Here is a 21,591-nt window from a genome sequence, read left to right as displayed (position 1 = left end):
CACAATTGGCAACTACCTGGCTGGTACGAACTGTATAACTGCCATTTTGCCATGTAATTTCTTAGTAAATACATGGTCATTTCTGTACGGTAAAATAAACCACAAATATTACATTGTAAAAACCCCATCAATGATGTTAGTGAACCTGGGTCTCCCACAGGAGAAGCCCATGACTGGACCGTTATACCAAGGGGAGATACAGGGCTACCTCATACCTTCCTCTGCATTAGAGAGTCATCTCTAGCTATCCTATATGAGCCAGCATGGCTGGATCTGGAACTGAGCCACCGAAACACTGGAGCTCTGATGCTACTATCAACCCTGGCAGTGATATACTGTACACAGTCCCCAAATCCAGAACAAATTCAAGAAAGCGTACGGTATTATAAAGAGCCATTATTGCATGGAACTCCGTTCCATCTCATATTGCTCAAATGAACAGCAAACCTGGTTTAAAAAAACAGATAAAGCCTAGATAGTTTGTGTGCATGTATTGATATGTAGGCTACGTGTGCCTTTAAAAAATGTATGTAGTTCTGTCCTTGAGCTGTTCTTGTCTATTAATGTTCTGTATTATGTCATGTTTCATGTTTTGTGTGGACCCCAGGAAGAGTAGCTGCTGCTTTTGCAACGGCTAATGGGGATCCTAATAAAATACCAAATCCACACCCCTAGGGGGTCATTTTGGGGAGGTTACTAAGGGGTGGTTCAGACTCAGAAGATCTGGGTTAGACTAGAGCCCAGAACTACAGTCAAGGGATCTGCTTTATAGGTTGAGCATGCAAAGGGTTCAGACTGTGACAGCACACTGGACTGGTTCTAATAGCTCAGGGTAGAGGGGATGGGGCTGGGGCTGGGGCTGGGTATAGGGGATGGGGCTGGGGCAGGGTAGAGGGGTGGGGGGGCTGGGGCAGGGTAGAGGGGCTGGGGCTGGGGCAGGGTAGAGGGGCTGGGGCTGGGGCAGGGTAGAGGGGCTGGGGCTGGGGCTGGGGAAGGGTAGAGGGGCTGGGGATGGGGCTGGGTAGAGGGGCTGGGGATGGGGCTGGGTAGAGGGGCTGGGGATGGGAAGGGTAGAGGGGCTGGGGCAGGGTAGAGGGGATGGGGCTGGGGCAGGGTAGAGGGGCTGGGGCAGGGTAGAGGGGATGGGGCTGGGGCTGGGTAGAGGGGCTGGGGATGGGGAAGGGTAGAGGGGCTGGGGCAGGGTAGAGGGGATGGGGCTGGGGCAGGGTAGAGGGGCTGGGGCAGGGTAGAGGGGATGGGGCTGGGGCAGGGTAGAGGGATGAGGCCAGGGTGGAGTAGAGGGGCTGGGGCTGGGTAGAGGGGATGGGGCTGGGGCAGGGTAGAGGGGCTGGGGCTGGGGCAGGGGAGAGGGGCTGGGGCAGGGTAGAGGGGATGGGGCTGGGGCTGGGTAGAGGGGATGGGGCTGGGGCTGGGGCAGGGTAGAGGGGATGGGGATGGGGCTGGGGCAGGGTAGAGGGGCTGGGGCTGGGGCAGGGTAGAGGGGCTGGGGCTGGGGCAGGGTAGAGGGGCTGGGGCTGGGGGCAGGGTAGAGGGATGGGGCTGGGGCAGGGTAGAGGGGCTGGGGCAGGGTAGAGGGGCTGGGGCTGGGGCAGGGTAGAGGGGATGGGGCTGGGGCAGGGTAGAGGGGATGGGGCTGGGGCAGGGTAGAGGGGATGGGGCTGGGGCTGGGGCAGGGTAGAGGGGATGGGGCTGGGTAGAGGGGCTGGGGCTGGGGCAGGGTAGAGGGGCTGGGGCAGGGTAGAGGGGCTGGGGCTGGGGCAGGGTAGAGGGGCTGGGGCAGGGTAGAGGGGATGGGGCTGGGGCAGGGTAGAGGGGATGAGGCCAGGGTGGAGTAGAGGGGCTGGGGCCAGGGTGGAGTAGATGGGGCTGGGGCTGGGTAGAGGGGCTGGGGCAGGGTAGAGGGGCTGGGGCTGGGGCAGGGTAGAGGGGATGGGGCTGGGGCTGGGGCTGGGTAGAGGGGCTGGGGCAGGGTAGAGGGGCTGGGGCTGGGGCAGGGTAGAGGGGATGGGGCTGGGGCAGGGTAGAGGGGCTGGGGCAGGGTAGAGGGGCTGGGGCTGGGGCAGGGTAGAGGGGGCTGGGGCTGGGGCAGGGTAGAGGGGATGGGGCTGGGGGCAGGGTAGAGGGGATGGGGCTGGGGCAGGGTAGAGGGATGGGGCTGGGGCAGGGTAGAGGGGATGGGGCTGGGGCTGGGGCAGGGTAGAGGGGATGGGGCTGGGTAGAGGGGCTGGGGCTGCGGCTGGGTAGAGGGGCTGGGGCAGGGTAGAGGGGCTGGGGCTGGGGCAGGGTAGAGGGGCTGGGGCAGGGTAGAGGGGATGGGGCTGGGGCAGGGTAGAGGGGATGAGGCCAGGGTGGAGTAGAGGGGCTGGGGCTGGGTAGAGGGGATGGGGCTGGGGCAGGGTAGAGGGGCTGGGGCAGGGTAGAGGGGATGGGGCTGGGGCAGGGTAGAGGGGATGGGGCTGGGGCTGGGGCTGGGTAGAGGGGCTGGGGCAGGGTAGAGGGGCTGGGGCTGGGGCAGGGTAGAGGGGATGGGGCTGGGGCAGGGTAGAGGGGCTGGGGCAGGGTAGAGGGGCTGGGGCTGGGGGCAGGGTAGAGGGGATGGGGCTGGGGCAGGGTAGAGGGGCTGGGGCTGGGTAGAGGGGATGGGGCTGGGGCAGGGTAGAGGGGCTGGGGCAGGGTAGAGGGGATGGGGCTGGGGCTGGGTAGAGGGGCTGGGGCAGGGTAGAGGGGCTGGGGCTGGGGCAGGGTAGAGGGGATGGGGCTGGGGCAGGGTAGAGGGGATGGGGCTGGGGCAGGGTAGAGGGGCTGGGGCAGGGTAGAGGGGCTGGGGCTGGGGCAGGGTAGAGGGGCTGGGGCTGGGGCAGGGTAGAGGGGATGGGGCTGGGGCGGGGCAGGGTAGAGGGGATGGGGCCAGGGGTGGAGTAGAGGGGATGGGGCTAGGGCAGGGTAGAGGGGCTGGGGATGGGGAAGGGTAGAGGGGCTGGGGCTGGGGCAGGGTAGAGGGGATGGGGCTGGGGCAGGGTAGAGGGGATGAGGCCAGGGGTGGAGTAGAGTGTCTGCCACTTTACAACTACTCATTGAAACCAACAACATGGGAGAGAAAGACATGTGGCTGGCTGGCTGGCTGGCTGGCTGGCTGGCTGGCAGGCACAATATCTAGTTCCAATATAATGTAGCCTAGTCCAAACTTCTGATTTCTATAGTGCTTCATGATCCATTACCCAGGACAGAATTGTTAGAAACCCTCTGTAACGTTGTAACGTAGCTAGTGATCTTACCTTCACCTACGATCCCAAGGACTTCAAATTTATTCATCACATCACCAATGTCAAGGTTCTTCATGAAGTTAAAAGGCAGCTGGGGTGAGGTCAGAGGTCAAAGGTGGGATCAGAGGAGGGGGGTCTGGGGTGGTCTCATGGCTCCTGGGAGGGGTTTACTACCGGTGGGCCTCAGGATGCGCCACATTCTCCTTTCAATGGTTACCCCTCACCGGATCACCCTCACCTGGACACAGAGGAAGTCACAACAATGGTTTGCCCTCACCGGATCACCCTCACCTTGACACAGAGGAAGGCAGAGGAATCCAACAAAATTAGGCTAACATTTTAGGTCTGAAAACACCTGGCCAACTTTTATTTGAGTGAGCTATCCCTTTAAGTGCTGACTGTTCCTGAACACCTCCTCTCCTCATCTCCCACATAGCTGTGGGTTCAGTATGTAAAATAAAGCTGGCAGACAGAATCCTCCTGCTCCCTCTCTCTCTGCTAACTGACAGCGAGGCTCAGATCAGAAGGGTGGGCTACAGGTGATTACAGGCGGTGGCTGTTCTCCTGTACAACTAAGCTCTGCAAACAGTTGAACAAACAGAAGCACAGATGATATTTCCTCTTTTGTTTCAGTAGCAGCCACTGCATAATGTGAACAGGAATGCAGTGAGCAGTGTAGAGAATCATACCTTCATTCAGTTTCCAACAACAGGATGAATCATGCGTGGTAATGGACAGATTATGTAAGAAAATTAGGGAACACTGCCAATGACAACAAGAAGACATATTATAACGTGTGCTATGCAATTAAATCAAGTGTCTTTGCTGGTTGTGACTGTCTGGTTTTATTTTGCCTGCAGCAAATAGCACCTGGAAACCCTACAGTAGCCTACTCCTATAGAGAACAGGCCTATTAGTAATATCACCTGGAAACCCTACTCCTATAGAGAACAGGCCTATTAGTAATATCACCTGGAAACCCTACTCCTATAGAGAACAGGCCTATTAGTAATATCACCTGGAAACCCTACTCCTATACAGAACAGTCCTATTAGTAATAACACCTGGAAACCCTACTCCTATACAGAACAGTCCTATTAGTAATAGCACCTGGAAACCCTACTCCTATAGAGAACAGGCCTATTAGTAATATCACCTGGAAACCCTACTCCTATAGAGAACAGGCCTATTAGTAATATCACCTGGAAACCCTACTCCTATAGAGAACAGGCCTATTAGTAATATCACCTGGAAACCCTACTCCTATAGAGAACAGGCCTATTAGTAATATCACCTGGAAACCCTACTCATATACAGTACAGGCCTATTAGTAATTGGATTATAGACTAATTGTATGACGCTACATGTTAAATATCTACAGTTAGGCTATACCTAGATAATATTTCAGCCATAACTCAAGTCAATGTGTTCAACAGGGCCGCTATTGCCTGTGTGTGTGTGTGTGTGTGTGTGTGTGTGTGTGTGTGTGTGTGTGTGTGTGTGTGTGTGTGTGTGTGTGTGTGTGTGTGTGTGTGTGTGTGTGTGTGTGTGTGTGTGTGTGTGTGTGTGTGTGTGTGTGTGTGTGTGTGTGTGTATGTGTGTGTGTGTGTGTGTGTGTGTGTGTGTGTGTGTGTGTGTGTGTGTGTGTGCGTTATGATGCAAGTAGGCTAGCAGGAGCATGTTTTTTAACCCACACATATTACTGTAGAGTGTCAGGCAGCTAGAGAGATATCTATCATATCAATATTAGATCGCTAAACAACATAAGAAAACAAGCACACTGCACTTACACAGAAGTGAAATGTTCAACGTCTACAGGATTGACATTTTGCCCTTGATCTAACGTTAGCTTGCTAGCCACACAGATCCAGCATCGATGAACCTAACTACGTGCTCTACATACTACGCACTAAATGGCTAAATAAAACGGCTGATAAAAAAACGTACTGTATATACCTACCTAATCAAAGAATGTCTAATGGACGACAAAAACCGCTACTCAGTCAGTGTTCGTAAATTGCTGAACTGGACCCCTACTCCACATCCAAGGCAGCGACAGTCAGCAGACCCTCTAGTTGACAACCCACCGAGAAACATCGCCAAGCAACAGTTTTGATTGACGTAACGGTATCCAGTCAACATGGATTAGGGGTCATTATACAAACGCCTTCCTTGTGAGAAACCAATGAAGGTGCAGAAAATACTGTGAGTGTTAAATGGGCGGGACATACCTGTGACAATAATGTCAGTTCAACAAAAAAGTCGACAATATAGTTAATTTGTACAGAATTATCAACATTTAGATGTAGATCTAATGGTAAACTGCATTAATAATTACATTCGAAAATGTTTGTTGTTTTACCATAAGAGAGATCCTACTCGGTGGCATATATTTAGTTGATCAAAATCCAAAATACAGTTATCCATGGTTCTGCAATAACACTGAGTCAGACAATAAAAACTATTCAGTTTTTTCATCTTTCAATTCATTCATGTAGAGAATGTAATCCTAGTAGCTATCTGTAGAAGTGTTGTACAATTCCTCACCTTCTTATTCCCCCATCTTGCCTAAATGTGACATCACAGGCAGACAAGCCAAAGAGTGTTTAATAAGTTTTCCATCCTCTCTGGACAAGCTACTTCCCTTACAGAACTCACCATCATGTCTACAGTTAATAACAGTAAATACAGTCTAAAACTGGGATAGACAAGCTACTTTCCTTACAGAACTCACCATCATGTCTACAGTTAATAACAGTTAATACAGTCTAAAACTGGGATAGACAAGCTACTTCCCTTACAGAACTCAGTTAATAACAGTAAATACAGTCTAAAACTGGGATAGACAAGCTACTTCCCTTACAGAACTCAGTTAATAACAGTAAATACAGTCTAAAACTGGGATAGACAAGCTACTTCCCTTACAGAACTCAGTTAATAACAGTAAATACAGTCTAAAACTGGGATAGACAAGCTACTTCCCTTACAGAACTCAGTTAATAACAGTAAATACAGTCTAAAACTGGGATAGACAAGCTACTTCCCTTACAGAACTCAGTTAATAACAGTAAATACAGTCTAAAACAAGCTACTTCCCTTACAGAACTCAGTTAATAACAGTAAATACAGTCTAAAGCTACTTTGAAGTAATATAATAAACTAGAGTTAATGTCAGCACCCCTGCGGAAATGTAATTAGCATAATACAAACATCTCTATAAAAATTAGTCTGTTTAAACTAGAGATGTTTCTTGCATGGGCTGCGTCTCAATCCACCACATCATGGGCTGCGTCTCAATCCACCACATCATGGGCTGCGTCTCAATCCACCACATCATGGGCTGCGTCTCAATCCACCACATCATGGGCTGCGTCTCAATCCACCAAATCATGCCTTCCGCATCTGGCAGCCGTCCGTGTTTGTCAGACCATGAGGCATCTCGAAAATCATCATCTTCTCACAAAAACGTCTGTAGTGTCCAAACAGTTTGGCAAACTAATATGACCACTCTATGGAAAGATGAGTCTCTCACGATGTTGTTCTCCGATTTGCTTGTTTTGCCCCCACAAGCATTACAGGAGTGTTCTGAAGTCAGTACCGCCGATCTGCAACTTCTGTCTGTAGCGTCCAAACAGTTTGTGTTTCACACTAATACAATTATTTTCTGATCGTTCTTATATCTCTCAGATATAGGATAGACACTTTAAAACTAATTTCCTTTTGATAGATTTTTTTGACTATCTATTTTTCCATGTTTGAATCTGTTTTTCAATGTGTTTCTATGGGCTAATTAGCAGTAAGGCCAAATTCAATGTTTCATCAAGTATTTGTTTATATATTTGTTTTTTTATACCTAAAATTCTCAATCAAATAGCTAAATGATCGTTGGTTTGACCATCTTAAGTAGTACTTTAAAGTATTTTTACTGAAGTACTTTACACAACTGAGTATTGCTTTAGTGCCTTGTTGCAAACAGGATACATATTTTGAAATATTCATATTCTGAACAGGCTTCCTTCTTTTCACTCTGTCATTTAGGTTAGTATTGTGGAGTAACTACAATGTTGGTGATCCCATCCTCAGTTTTCTCCTATCACAGCCATTAAACTCTCTAACTGTTTTAAAGTCACCATTGGCCTCATGGTGAAATCCCTGAGTGGTTTCCTTCCTCTCCATCATCTGAGTTAGGAAGGATGCCTGTATCTTTGTAGTGACTGGGTGTATTGATACACCATCCAAAGTGTAATTAATATTTTCACAATGCTCAAAGGGATATTGGGCTCCCGAGTGGCGCAGTGGTCTAAGGCACTGCATCTCAGTGCTTGAGGCGTCACTACAGACCCCCTGGTTCGATTCCAGGCTGTATCACAACCGGCCGTGATTGGGAGTCCCATATGGCGGCACACAATTGGCCCAGCGTCGTCTGGGTTTGGCCGGTTTAGGCCGTCATTGTAAATAAGAATTTGTTCTTAACTGACTTGCCTAGTTCAATAAAGGTAAAAATAAAAATAAATAAAATAATCGATGTTATTTAATTTAATTTTTTTACTCATCTACCAATAGGTGCCCTTCTTTGCGAGGCATTGGAAAACTTCCCTGGTCTTTGTGGTTGAAACTGTGTTTAAAAATTAATTGCTCGATTGAGGACCTTACAGATAATTGTATGTGTGGGGTACATAGTTGGAGTAATCCAGTTAAACACCTAGTTAGAACACACACCTTATCTGACTTGTTAAGCACATTTTTATTCCTGAAGTTATTTATGCTTGCCATAACAAATGGATTGAATATTTATTGACTCAAGACATTTCAGCTTTTCATTTTGTATTAATTTGTAAACATTTCTAAAAACATAATTCCACTTTGACACTATGGGGTATTGTGTGTAGATCAGAGACACAAAATCTAAATGTAATCAATTTTAAATTCAGGCTACTCAACAACATTTTGAAAAAGTCAATGGGTATGAATACTTTCTGAAGGCACTGTACTGGTGTATCAAAAGTAAATGTAATAGCTAAAATATACTTAAATATCAAAAGTAAAAGTATAAATAATTTAAAATTCCTTATATTAAGCAAACCAGACTGTATGATTTTCTTGTTTTTTTAATTTACAGATAGCCAGGGGCACACTCCAACACTCAGACATCATTACAGATAGCCAGGGGCACACTCCAACACTCAGACATCATTACAGATAGCCAGGGGCACACTCCAACACTACTCAGACATCATTTACAGATAGCCAGGGGCACACTCCAACACTCAGACATCATTACAGATAGCCAGGGGCACACTCCAACACTACTCAGACATCATTTACAGATAGCCAGGGGCACACTCCAACACTACTCAGACATCATTTACAGATAGCCAGGGGCACACTCCAACACTACTCAGACATCATTTACAGATAGCCAGGGGCACACTCCAACACTCAGACATCATTTACAGATAGCCAGGGGCACACTCCAACACTCAGACATCATTTACAGATAGCCAGGGACACACTCCAACACTACTCAGACATCATTTACAGATAGCCAGGGGCACACTCCAACACTCAGACATCATTTACAGATAGCCAGGGACACACTCCAACACTCAGACATCATTTACAGATAGCCAGGGGCACACTCCAACACTCAGACATCATTTACAGATAGCCAGGGGCACACTCCAACACTCAGACATAATTTACAGATAGCCAGGGGGCACACTCCAACACTACTCAGACATCATTTACAGATAGCCAGGGACACACTCCAACACTCAGACATCATTTACAGATAGCCAGGGGCACACTCCAACACTCAGACATCATTTACAGATAGCCAGGGGCACACTCCAACACTCAGACATCATTTACAGATAGCCAGGGGCACACTCCAACACTCAGACATCATTTACAGATAGCCAGGGGCACACTCCAACACTCAGACATCATTTACAGATAGCCAGGGACACACTCCAACACTCAGACATCATTTACAAATGAAGCATTTGCGTTTAGTGAGTCCGCCAGATCAGAGGCAGTAGAGATGACCATGGATGTTCTCTTGATAAGTGCATTAATTTGACAATTTTCCTGTCCTGTTAAGCATTCAAAATGCGACAAGTACTTTTGGGTGTCAGGAAAAATGTATGGAGTAAAAAGTAAATTATTTTCTTTAGGAATGTAATAAAGTAAAAGTTGTCAAGAATAGAAATTGTAAAGTCAAGTTTTACTGAGCTTACATATGGAATTGTTTTAAGTAGTTTTTTGACAACTTTTACTTCATTACATTCCTAAAGTAAATAATGTACATTTTACATAGATTTTCCCTGACACCCAAAAGTACTTGTTACTGTCATGAGCACTCTCTCTCCCTGGTAGCAACATTAATTGCATTCAATTATCTTCCACTCTGCTCACCTCCCTCTCTCTACTCAGCCTAACTAGCTCCACCTGCCCTGCTCTGCTCTTGTTACCTGGCCAGCTGCACTGCATTTCCCACTCACCATCCTCACCTTGCCTCACTCTGTTCTAATTACTCTGCCAGCTGAACTGCATTTCCCACTACCTCTCCCAGTATATCAAGCCCTGGTTTTCAGCCAAGCCCTGTCAGATCGTCTTCAAACCCGGACCAGTAACCTGCCTGTCTGCGCTCTGACTCCTGTTTGTGATACCGATCCTTTCTTGACTGCCTCCTTGTTCTACTGCCCCGTCTATCCCAACCTGCCTTCTGGACCTCGACTACTCTCCGATCTTCAGCCCCTCCGGTAACTCAGTTTCTGCCTTCTGTCTCTCACCACGATATTTGCCCAGCCCTGATCTGTACTTCTGCCTGCCATTCATATTGCTGTTGTGTGTTGTGTTCCCCCAGGTCTCCGACCACCAGATGAGCGTGCCCAGACGTTTCACCACCCTCAGCCCGATACGCCGCTCCATCACTGGGGAACACACACACTAAGCACTTGGACTGGACACCCCGGACATTTGGTGACCCCCGAGCACAGGTACCCACAGGAGGACCCTGAAAGACCCCTGACACCCCTGGGACTCCTCTTCCGCCTGTAACCTTGAATAAAGAACTCTGAATTTGAACTTGCGCTCTTGGGTCCTCTTCTGTTCGTGACAGAACGATCTGACCATCATGGACCCAGCGCACTCCCTGACCACGATGGAGGAAGAGCCAGAGAGGACTGCCTTCACAGCGACTGGAACGCTCTGAGGGAGACATAAATCGGATGGCTGGCGACATCGCTTCCCTTCTCCAGCTATTCAACCAGCAGCAACAACAGTTCCAACTGCAGCAACAACAGCTAGCCCAAGCCCTGCAACTACTCTCAAGCCCGGCTACTCCACCTGCACCCCCCCTGGTCCTTTTGTTCCTGTACCACCGATACTCTTCATCCCTCCGCTGGAGGTCCCAATGCTGCAGGCCCGGCAGTGCTGCCACCAGATCCCCACGCTCCTGAACCAAGGATTGGGAACCCGGAACGTTTTGATGGCAACCAGAAGCAAGTAAGACCATTCTTGAGCAGCTGCCGAATCCAGTTTGCACTACAGCCCAGGACTTTCTCAACAGAGGGAGCCAAGGTGGGGTATGTCATCACACATCTCACCGGTCGAGCTCGGTTGTGGGGAACGGCGGAATTCGACCGGCAAACCCCAGCCTGTGCCTCCTTCAGTGCCTTTGAGGAGGAGATGTTAAAGGTCTTTGACCTAGGCTCGCCAACAGCCGAAGCGCCACAAGCTCTGCTCACCATCCGTCAGGGCAATCGGACAGTGGCAGACTTCTCCATTGACTTTCGTACCCTGGCCAGTCAAAGCTCGTTTAACCCAGAGGCACTGGTGCAAGCCTTCCTCCATAGCCTGGCGGACTATATCAAGGACGAGCTTGTTTCCCATGACCCGCCCTCAACGCTTGATGCCGCCATTGACCTTGCCGTTCGCATTGACCGCCGTATACAGACCCGGGAGGAGGGAGAAGGGGCCGTCTCAGTCAACCTGCCATCCGTACTCGGGTCGATACCGCTTTTGTCCAGCCCCTGCCTGTCAAGTCCCATAGCCAACTCAATCAGCCTGAGCCCATGGAGATTGGCCGTGCCTCTCGACTCCCGAGGAGCGTCGGCGCCGTCCTAAGCTCCAACCTTTGCCTCTACTGTGGTGGCGAGAATCACCGTGTCGCTACTTGTCCGGCCAAAGCCGCAGCTCACCAGGTGTAGGGGAGATCCGGGTGAGCCTCAACAAGCCTTCAGTCTCCCTCCATCCGAAAGACCCTGCTTCATCTCCGCCTTCAGCTTTCTGACAAGACTCATACATTGGCCGCCCTTGTGGATTCCGGAGCCGAAGCAAACATCATGGACCCTGAGCTTGCACAGCAACTGGGCGTGAACCATCATCAACTGACACAACCCATTCCTGCACGAGCCCTGGATGGGCATCATCTTGGCACTGTCACTCACATCTCCGCCCCTGTGACAATCCTGCTGTCAGGAAACCACCAGGAGTCCATCCAGTTTCACCTCCTACACTCACCTGGCCAACCACTCATTCTTGGATACCCGTGGCTCCGTCAGCACAACCCCCACATCGACTGGGAGACAGGAACAGTCCGTGAGTGGGGAAGGAGTTGTCACCAGACCTGTTTAAGGGGGCCACCCTGCCCGTTCACCGGGAAGGATCTAGCCTACCCTCCGACATATCCAATGTTCCGGCCTGTTACCACAGCCTGAAAGAGGTGTTCAACAAATCCAAGGCGACATCTCTACCCCCCACACAGACCCTATGACTGCGCGATTGATCTCCTGCCTGGCACAGCACCTCCCAAGGGTCGTCTGTATTCACTGTCAGCCCCGGAAAGAAAGGCCATGGAGGACTACATTAATGACTCTCTTGCCTCCGGGATAATTAGACCGCTCGTCTTCCCCAGGGAGCCGGGATTCTTCTTTGTCGGCAAGAAGGACGGTTCTCTTCGTCCATGCATAGATTACCGGGGTCTGAACGACATCACGGTTAAGAATCGCTACCCACTGCCCTTACTTTCGTCTGCCTTCGAACTGCTGCAGGGAGCCTCTGTATTCACTAAGCTGGACCTTCTTAATGCCTACCATCTGGTGCGGATGAGGGAGGGAGACGACTGGAAGACAGCTGTTCAACACACCAACCGGCCACTATGAATATCTCGTCATGCCCTTCCCGGCCTCACCAATGCCCCAGCAGTTTTTCAAGCCCTAGTGAATGATATCCTCAGGGACATGCTAAATACGTTCGTATTTGTGTACCTTGACGATATTTTAATATTCTCAAAGACTCTGTCAGAACACACGCACCACGTCCGGTTGGTCCTGCGCCGCCTGCTGGAGAACTCTCTTTTCGTGAAGGCAGAGAAGTGCGAGTTCCATGCCAAGACCGTTTCATTCCTGGGGTATGTGGTGACCGAGGGCAGCATTCAGATGGATCTCACGAAGGTGTCGGCTGTCACTTCCTGGCCAGTTCCTGAGTCTCGGAAGAAGTTGCAACAGTTCCTGGGCTTTGCCAACTTTTATAGGAGATTCATCAGAAACTATAGCACAGTGGCTGCACCCTCACGGCGCTAACCAGCACTAAACAACCGTACCAATGGACATCAGCTGCTGATAAGGCCTTCAATATCCTCAAGACATGTTTCACTTCTGCTCCCATCCTCCAGATGCCAGATGCAGCAAGGCAGTTTGTGGTGGAGGTAGATGCTTCGGACGTGGGAGTGGGTGCAGTGCTTTCTCAAAGAGCAGCTGAGGATGGCAAGATGCACCCCTGTGCCTTCTACTCCCGTCGACTAACCCCTGCCGAATGCAACTACGACATTGGGAACCGCGAGCTGTTGGCTGTCAAGCTCGCCCCTTTTGAAGAATGGCGGCACTGGTTAGAGGGGTCAAGGGAACCATTCGTAGTGTGGACAGACCACAAGAACCTGGAGTATATCCAAACAGCCAGGAGGCTGAACTCCCGCCAACAGCGGTGGTCTCTGTTCTTTACGCGCTTCAATTTCACGCTCTCCTACCGCCCGGGATCTCGCAACATCAAACCTGATGCTCTTTCCCCGGATGTTTCAGAAGGACGAGACCACCGCCATGACAGCTCCCATTCTTCCCAGCCACTTGGTCGTAGCGGCCCTCACCTGGGAGATCGAGAAGCAGGTCATGGAGGCTCTTCGGGACCAGCCAGGTCCAAGCACCAGCGCCCCCAACCGTCTGTTTGTTCCAGCAAATCTCAGGTCACCTGTGATTCAGTGGGGGGCACGAATCCCGTCTGGCCTGTCATCCCGGCATCACTCGCACCCTTCATCTGGTCCGCCAGCGGTTCTGGTGGCGGGGGATGAGACGGGATGTCCGAGAATTCATCCGAGCTTGTCCCACTTGTAACCGAAACAAGACTCCCAACCAGCCTCCTGCTGGGTTGCTGCAACCCCTACTCATACCCAAGAGGCCCTGGTCCCACGTTTCACTGGACTTTGTTACGGGCCTTCCGCCCTCTGACGGACACACAGTCATCCTTACCATTGTTGACCGCTTTAGTAAGATGACCCACTTCGTGCCCCTTCCCAAACTACCCTCTGCTAAAGAGACCTCCCAGGTGGTCCTGGAACATGTGTTTCGTATCCATGGCCTACCCCAGGATATAGTGTCAGACCGGGGCCCGCAATTCTCAGCAACCTTTTTGGAAGGAGTTCTGTCATCTCCTTGGGGCCACCGCCAGCCTATCGTCTGGATTCCACCCAGTCAAACGGCCAGACTGAACGCATGAACCAGGAGCTGGAGAAGGCACTGAGGTGTGTGGCTTCCCAAAATCCCCCCGGGCCTGGGCTCAACACCTGCTCTGGGTGGAATATGCCCATAATTCACTCACCAGTTCCTCCACCGGGCTCTCCCCTTTCAGTGTGTCTCACGGGTATCAACCTCCACTGTTTGCCAGCCAGGAGGCGGATGCCACCTGTCCGTCTGCTCTTGCGTATGCCCGCCGCTGCCGCGCACTTGGGCCCAGGCTCGCACTGTGCTCCTGAAGTCTGGAACCAGCTACGCCGCGGTGCCAACCGACGGAGGACCCCAGCACCTACTTACCGGGTTGGTCAGAAGGTCTGGCTGTCTGCCCGGGATCTGCCGCTGCGGGTTGTATCACGAAAGCTGGCCCTCGCTTCATTGGTCCTTTTCCTGTGCAGAAAGTCATCAGTCCAACGGCGGTCCGACTTCAGTTGCCCGCTTCCATGCGGGTCCACCCCACCTTCCACGTCTCCAAGGTCAAGCCGGGTCCATGAAAGTCCCCTGGTCCCTGCAGCTCCGGCGCCACCTCCTCCGCGCCTCGTAGATGGCGGTCCTGTCTTCACCGTCCCGGCTGCTCCGCTCTAGGCGAAGGGGTAGGGGTCTCCAGTACCTCGTTGATTGGGAGGGATATGGTCCAGAGGAGAGGACCTGGATCCCGGCCAGGAGGATAGTGGACCGGACCCTTATCACTGACTTCCACCGACTACATCCTGATCAGCCTGCAATCCGTAGGGCCGCCCAAGAGGGGTTCCTAGCCGTCCGGCCCGCCCTGCTCCTGTCTCAGTGCCTGTCCTGTCTCCCGACCGTGACCCTCCAGCTCCTTCTGAGGATGAGAGGAGATTCACTCGGACCGCTCGGAGGAGTTCTGACCCGCCGCCTGCTCCTCCACCCTCCCGGCATGATGTTGTTCTTGGGACTTCTGGGCCGTCCCTTGGAGGGGGGTCCTGTCATGAGCACTCTCTCTCCCTGGTAGCAACATTAATTGCATTCAATTATCTTCCACTCTGCTCACCTCCCTCTCTACTCAGCCTAACTAGCTCCACCTGCCCTGCTCTGCTCTTGTTACCTGGCCAGCTGCACTGCATTTCCCACTCACCATCCTCACCTTGCCTCACTCTGTTCTAATTACTCTGCCAGCTGAACTGCATTTCCCCACTACCTCTCCCAGTATATCAAGCCCTGGTTTTCAGCCAAGCCCTGTCAGATCGTCTTCAAACCCGGACCAGTAACCTGCCTGTCTGCGCTCTGACTCCTGTTTGTGATACCGATCCTTTCTTGACTGCCTCCTTGTTCTACTGCCCCGTCTATCCCAACCTGCCTTCTGGACCTCGACTACTCTCCCGATCTTCAGCCCCCTCCGGTAACTCGTTTCTGCCTTCTGTCTCTCCACCACGATATTTGCCCAGCCCTGATCTGTACTTCTGCCTGCCATTCATATTGCTGTTGTGTGTGTGTGTTCCCCCAGGTCTCCGACCACCAGATGAGCGTGCCCAGACGTTTCACCACCCTCAGCCCGATACGCCGCTCCATCACTGGGGAACACACACACTAAGCACTTGGACTGGACACCCCTGGACATTTGGTGACCCCCGAGCACAGGTACCCACAGGAGGACCCTGAAAGACCCCTGACACCCCTGGGACTCCTCTTCCCGCCTGTAACCTTGAATAAAGAACTCTGAATTTGAACTTGCGCTCTTGGGTCCTCTTCTGTTCGTGACAGTTACATTTTTGAATGCTTAGCAGGACAGGAAAATGGTCCAATTCACACACTTATCAAGAGAACATCCCTGGTCATCTCTACTGCTTCTGATCTGGTGGACTCACTAAACTCAAATGCTTCATTTGTAAATTATGTCTGAGTGTTGGAGTGTGCCCCTGGCTATCCGTAAATTTTTAAAAAACAAGAAAATGGTGCAGTCTGTTTTGCTTTATATAAGGAATTTGAAATGATTTATACTTTTACTTTTACTTTTGATTCTTAAGTATATTTTAGCAATTATATTTACTTTTGATAATTAAGTTTATTTAAAACCAAATACTTTTAGACTTATTCAAGTAGTATATTACTGGGTGACTTTCACTTTTACTTGAGTCATTTCCTATGAAGGTATCTTTACTTTTACTCAAGTATTACAATTACAATTGGGCGCTAGATCTCCATTCACATTTACATTTACGTCATTTAGCAGATGCTCTTATCCAGAGCGACTTACAAATTGGTGCATTCACCTTATAGCCAGTGGGATAACCACTTTACAATATGTATTTTTTATTTTTTTGGGGGTGGGGTAAGGGGGGGTAGAAGGATTACTTTATCCTATCCCAGGTATTCCTTAAAGAGGTGGGGTTTCAAGTGTCTCCGGAAAGTGGTGAGTGACTCCGCTGTCCTGGCGTCGTGAGGGAGCTTGTTCCACCATTGGGGTGCCAGAGCAGCGAACAGTTTTGACTGGGCTGAGCGGGAACTATGCTTCCGCAGAGGTAGGTGGGGCCAGCAGGCCAGAGGTGGATGAACTCAATGCCCTCGTTTGGGTGTAGGGACTGATCAGAGCCTGAAGGTACGGAGGTGCCGTTCCCCTCACAGCTCCGTAGGCAAGCAACATGGTCTTGTATTAGATGCGAGCTTCAACTGGAAGCCAGTGGAGTGTGCGGAGGAGCGGGGTGACGTGAGAGAACTTGGGAAGGTTGAACACCAGCCGGGCTGCGGCATTCTGGATGAGTTGTAGGGGTTTAATGGCACAGGCAGGGAGCCCAGCCAACAGCGAGTTGCAGTAATCCAGACGGGAGATGACAAGTGCCTGGATTAGGACCTGTGCCGCTTCCTGTGTAAGGCAAGGTCGTACTCTCCGAATGTTGTAGAGCATGAACCTGCAGGATCGGGTCACCGCCTTGATGTTAGCGGAGAACGACAGGGTGTTGTCCAGGGTCATGCCAAGGCTCTTCGCACTCTGGGAGGAGGACACAACGGAGTTGTCAACCGTGATGGCGAGATCATGGAACGGGCAGTCCTTCCCCGGGAGGAAGAGCAGCTCCGTCTTGCCGAGGTTCAGCTTGAGGTGGTGATCCGTCATCCACACTGATATGTCTGCCAGACATGCAGAGATGCGATTCGCCACCTGGTTATCAGAAGGGGGAAAGGAGAAGATTAGTTGTGTGTCGTCTGCGTAGCAATGATAGGAGAGGCCATGTGAGGATATGACAGAGCCAAGTGACTTGGTGTATAGCGAGAATAGGAGAGGGCCTAGAACTGAGCCCTGGGGGACACCATTGGTGAGAGCACGTGGTGCGGAGACAGATTCTCGCTACGCCACTTGGTAGGAGCGACCGGTCAGGTAGGACGCAATCCAAGAATGAGCCGCGCCGGAGATGCCCAACTCGGAGAGGGTGGAGAGGAGGATCTGATGGTTCACAGTATCAAAGGCAGCAGACAGGTCTAGAAGGACAAGAGCAGAGGAGAGAGAGTTAGCTTTAGCAGTGCGGAGAGCCTCCGTGACACAGAGAAGAGCAGTCTCAGTTGAATGACCAGTCTTGAAACCTCCATTATCATGATCCATTCCTATACAGGTTCTAGGCTAGCCTTGGCTGTGTCCAGACGGCAACCGGTTCCTACATAAAACATCTTCCATTCAGGCTAGAAAAGCTTTAATGGTCGCTGGGGGAACAAAAGGGAAAAATATGCATACTGTCTTAAAACAATTTTCCACCACCACGCTAGAGTGGCTAATGCTACTTCCTGATGTTGCGCCCAGAGTTCAGCCAGGGGTAAACAACAGACTGCTGCAACCTGATTGGCTGAACACGGTGTGCAACATCCGTAAGTTGTCAGAAAATCCGATAATGGTGGTGGAAAATTGTGTTTTATTAAGATAGTATGCATATTTATTTATTTTTATTCCAGTGGCACGCCATTAAAGCTAGAGAAAGGTGTGATTGCAATTCACATGTGGGGGTTCCTGCAGATACTTATATTGGTCCATTTTTAAGGACTCTGGTACAGAGACGGGAGGCGGGAGGCAGGGGCGACATTCCAGTCCAGTTGGACGTGGTAATGTACCTTTAAAGTTTGTTGCCAACTGCCATATAAACATCCACAGAAGAAGAAGAAGACAGTGTCCGTCGCCCCCGCCTGCCGAGCCCTGCTTTCCCGCAGTTCTGTTAACGTTACGGCGAGGGCAGGTGCTCGGCAGGCGGGGGCGAAGGGACACTGTTCACTAGCTAGCTAGTTAGTTAGTTAGGACTCCGGTACACAGACGGGAGCGACACCATTAGCTAGCTAGGACACCGGTAGACAGTGTCCTTTGTCCCCGCCTGCCGAACACTGCTTTCCCGCAGTTCTGTTAACGTTAAAGGCTCCAAGCTCCACTCCGTTGATCTACAGTGGGGAGAACAAGTATTTGATATACTGCCGATGTTGCAGGTTTTCCTACTTACAAAGCATGTAGAGGTCTGTAATATTTATCATAGGTACACTTCAACTGTGATAGATGGAATCAAAAACAAAAATCCAGAAAATCACATTGTATGATTTTTAAGTAATTCATTTGCATTTTATTGCATGACATAAGTATTTGATCACCTACCAACCAGTAAGAATTCCGGCTCTCACAGACCTGTTAGTTTTTCTTTAAGAAGCCCTCCTGTTCTCCACTCATTACCTGTATTAACTGCACCTGTTTGAACTCGTTACCTGTATAAAAGACAACTGTCCACACACTCAATCAAACAGACTCCAACCTCTCCACAATGGCCAAGACCAGAGAGCTGTGTAAGGACATCAGGGATAAAATTGTAGACCTGCACAAGGCTGGGATGGGCTACAGGACAATAGGCAAGCAGCTTGGTGAGAAGGCAACAACTGTTGGAGCAATTATTAGAAAATAGAAGAAGTTCAAGATGATGGTCAATCACCCTCAGTCTGGGTCTCCATGCAAGATCTCACCTCGTGGGGCATCAATGATCATGAGGAAGGTGAAGGATCAGCACAGAACTACACGGCAGGACCTGGTCAATGACCTGAAGACTGCTGGGGCCACAGTCTCAAAGATAACCATTAGTAACACACTACGCCGCCATGGATTAAAATCCTGCAGCGCACGCAAGGTCCCCCTGCTCAAGCCAGCGCATGTCCAGGCCCATCTGAAGTTTGCCAATGACCATCTGGATGATCCAGAGGAGGAATGGGAGAAGGTCATGTGGTCTGATGAGACAAAAATAGAGCTTTTTGGTCTAAACTCCACTCGCCGTGTTTGGAGGAAGAAGAAGGATGAGTACAACCCCAAGAACACCATCCCAACCGTGAAGCATGGAGGTGGAAACATCATTCTTTGGGGATGCTTTTCTGCAAAGGGGACAGGACGACTGCACCGTATTGAGGGGAGGATGGATGGGGCCACGTATCGCGAGATCTTGGCCGACAACCTCCTTCCCTCAGTAAGAGCATTGAAGATGGGTTGTGGCTGGGTCTTCCAGCATGACAACGACCTGAAACACACAGCCAGGGCAACTAAGGAGTGGCTCCGTAAGAAGTATCTCAAGGTCCTGGAGTGGCCTAGCCAGTCTCTAGACCTGAACCCAATAGAACAACTTTGGAGGGAGCTGATAGTCCGTATTGCCCAGCGACAGCCCCGAAACCTGAAGGATCTGGAGAAGGTCTGTATGGAGGAGTGGGCCAAAATCCCTGCTGCAGTGTGTGCAAACCTGGTCAAGACCTACAGGAAACGTATTATCTCTGTAATTGCAAACAAAGGTTTCTGTACCAAATATTAAGTTCTGCTTTTCTGATGTATCAAATACTTATGTCATGCAATAAAATGCAAATTAATTACTTAAAAATCATACAATGTGATTTTCTGGATTTTTGTTTTAGATTCCATCTCTCACAGTTGAAGTGTACCTATGATAAAAATGACAGACCTCTACATGCTTTGTAAGTAGGAAAACCTGCAAAATCGGCAGTGTATCAAATACGTGTTCTCCCCACTGTACAGTGGGGAAAAAAGTATTTAGTCAGCCACCAATTGTGCAAGTTCTCCCACTTAAAAAGATGAGAGAGGCCTGTAATTTTCATCATAGGTACACGTCAACTATGACAGACAAATTGAGAGAAAAAAATTCCAGAAAATCACATTGTAGGATTTTTTATGAATTTATTTGCAAATTATGGTGGAAAAGAAGTATTTGGTCAATAACAAAAGTTTCTCAATACTTTGTTATATACCCTTTGTTGGCAATGACACAGGTCAAACGTTTTCTGTAAGTCTTCACAAGGTTTTCACACACTGTTGCTGGTATTTTGGCCCATTCCTCCATGCAGATCTCCTTTAGAGCAGTGATGTTTTGGGGCTGTCGCTGGGCAACACGGACTTTCAACTCCCTCCAAAGATTTTCTATGTAGTTGAGATCTGGAGACTGGCTAGGCCACTCCAGGACCTTGAAATGCTTCTTACGAAGCCACTCCTTCGTTGCCCAACAAGAGCATTAGTGAGGTCAGGCACTGATGTTGGTCGATTAGGCCTGGCTCACAGTCGGCGTTCCAATTTTTATTTTTATTTTTTTATTTCACCTTTATTTAACCAGGTAAGCCAGTTGAGAACAGGTTCTCATTTACAACTGCGACCTGGCCAAGATAAAGCAAAGTAGTGCAATAAAAACAACATCCCAAAGGTGTTTGATGGGGTTGAGGTCAGGGCTCTGTGCAGGCCAGTCAAGTTCTTCCACACCGATCTCAACAAACCATTTCTGTATGGACCTCGCTTTGTGCACCGGGGCATTGTCATGCTGAAACAGGAAAGGGCCTTCCCCAAACTGTCGCCACAAAGTTGGAAGCACAGAATTGTCTAGAATGTAATTGTATGCTGTAGCGTTATGATTTCCCTTCACCGGAACTAAGGGGCCTAAACCATGAAAAACAGCCCCAGACCATTATTCCTCCTCTACCAAACTTTACAGTTGGCACTATGCATTGGGGCACGAGCAGAGAAGGGTGTTGTGGGCGTACTCTGCCCACGCCAGTTGGTGACTCCACGTAGCTGGGTTGCTGGAGGCGTAGCACCTCAGGACCCCCTCCAGATTCTGGTTGACTTGCTCCATCTGCCCGTTCGACTGGGGATGGAAGCCGGAAGACAAGCTGACAGAGGCACCGAGGCAGGTGGCGAACGCCTTCCAGAACCTGTAGGCGAACTGAGGGCCCCGATCCTACACCACATCTTGGGGAAGGCCATGGACCCAGAAAACATGCTGCACTACCAACTTAGCCATCTCCCGGGCCGACGGGAGTTTGGGAAGGGGAAGGGGAATGAAGTGGGCAGCCTTCGAAAACCGGTCCCAGGTGTCTTTTATACAGGTAACGAGCTGAGATTAGGAGCACACTCTTAAAGGGAGTGCTCCTAATCGCAGCTTGTTACCTGTATAAAAGACAAATGTCCACAGAAGCAATCAATCAATCAGATTCCAAACTCTCCACCATGGCCAAGACCAAAGAGCTCTCCAAGGATGTCAGGGACAAGATTATAGACATACACA

At 50.2% G+C, this 21,591-nt stretch overlaps 2 protein-coding genes across 6 annotated transcripts in view; both read right to left on the bottom strand.

Annotated features, from left to right (window-relative positions):
* LOC121556042 (cyclin-dependent kinase-like 5) overlaps nt 1-5,364 on the bottom strand; it is a 246,334-nt gene extending 240,970 nt beyond the window's left edge. For 4 of the 5 annotated variants that reach the window (XM_041869895.2, XM_041869896.2, XM_041869897.2 and 1 more), the window contains exons 1-2: nt 5,245-5,364; nt 3,297-3,522 (exon numbers count right to left, since the gene is read on the bottom strand). In XM_041869895.2, coding sequence (XP_041725829.2) covers nt 3,297-3,360 — 64 coding nt within the window. In that variant the 5' untranslated portion in view covers nt 3,361-3,522; nt 5,245-5,364. The remainder of the gene's footprint in view (nt 1-3,296; nt 3,523-5,244) is intronic. The other variant, XM_041869898.2, reaches the window with a different exon arrangement.
* Nucleotides 5,365-18,343: 12,979 nt separating this feature from the next.
* The window catches only part of LOC123484003 (E3 SUMO-protein ligase ZBED1-like), a 39,295-nt gene continuing 36,047 nt past the window's right edge, over nt 18,344-21,591 (bottom strand). Inside the window, exons 11-12 of the mRNA XM_045214018.1 lie at nt 21,068-21,171; nt 18,344-18,442 (exon numbers count right to left, since the gene is read on the bottom strand). Of these exons, the coding sequence (XP_045069953.1) occupies nt 18,344-18,442; nt 21,068-21,171 (203 nt within the window). The remainder of the gene's footprint in view (nt 18,443-21,067; nt 21,172-21,591) is intronic.

Source organism: Coregonus clupeaformis, unplaced genomic scaffold (assembly GCF_020615455.1).
Source record: "Coregonus clupeaformis isolate EN_2021a unplaced genomic scaffold, ASM2061545v1 scaf0182, whole genome shotgun sequence".
NCBI lineage: Eukaryota > Metazoa > Chordata > Actinopteri > Salmoniformes > Salmonidae > Coregonus > Coregonus clupeaformis.
This window is presented reverse-complemented; position numbering and strand designations above follow the sequence as displayed.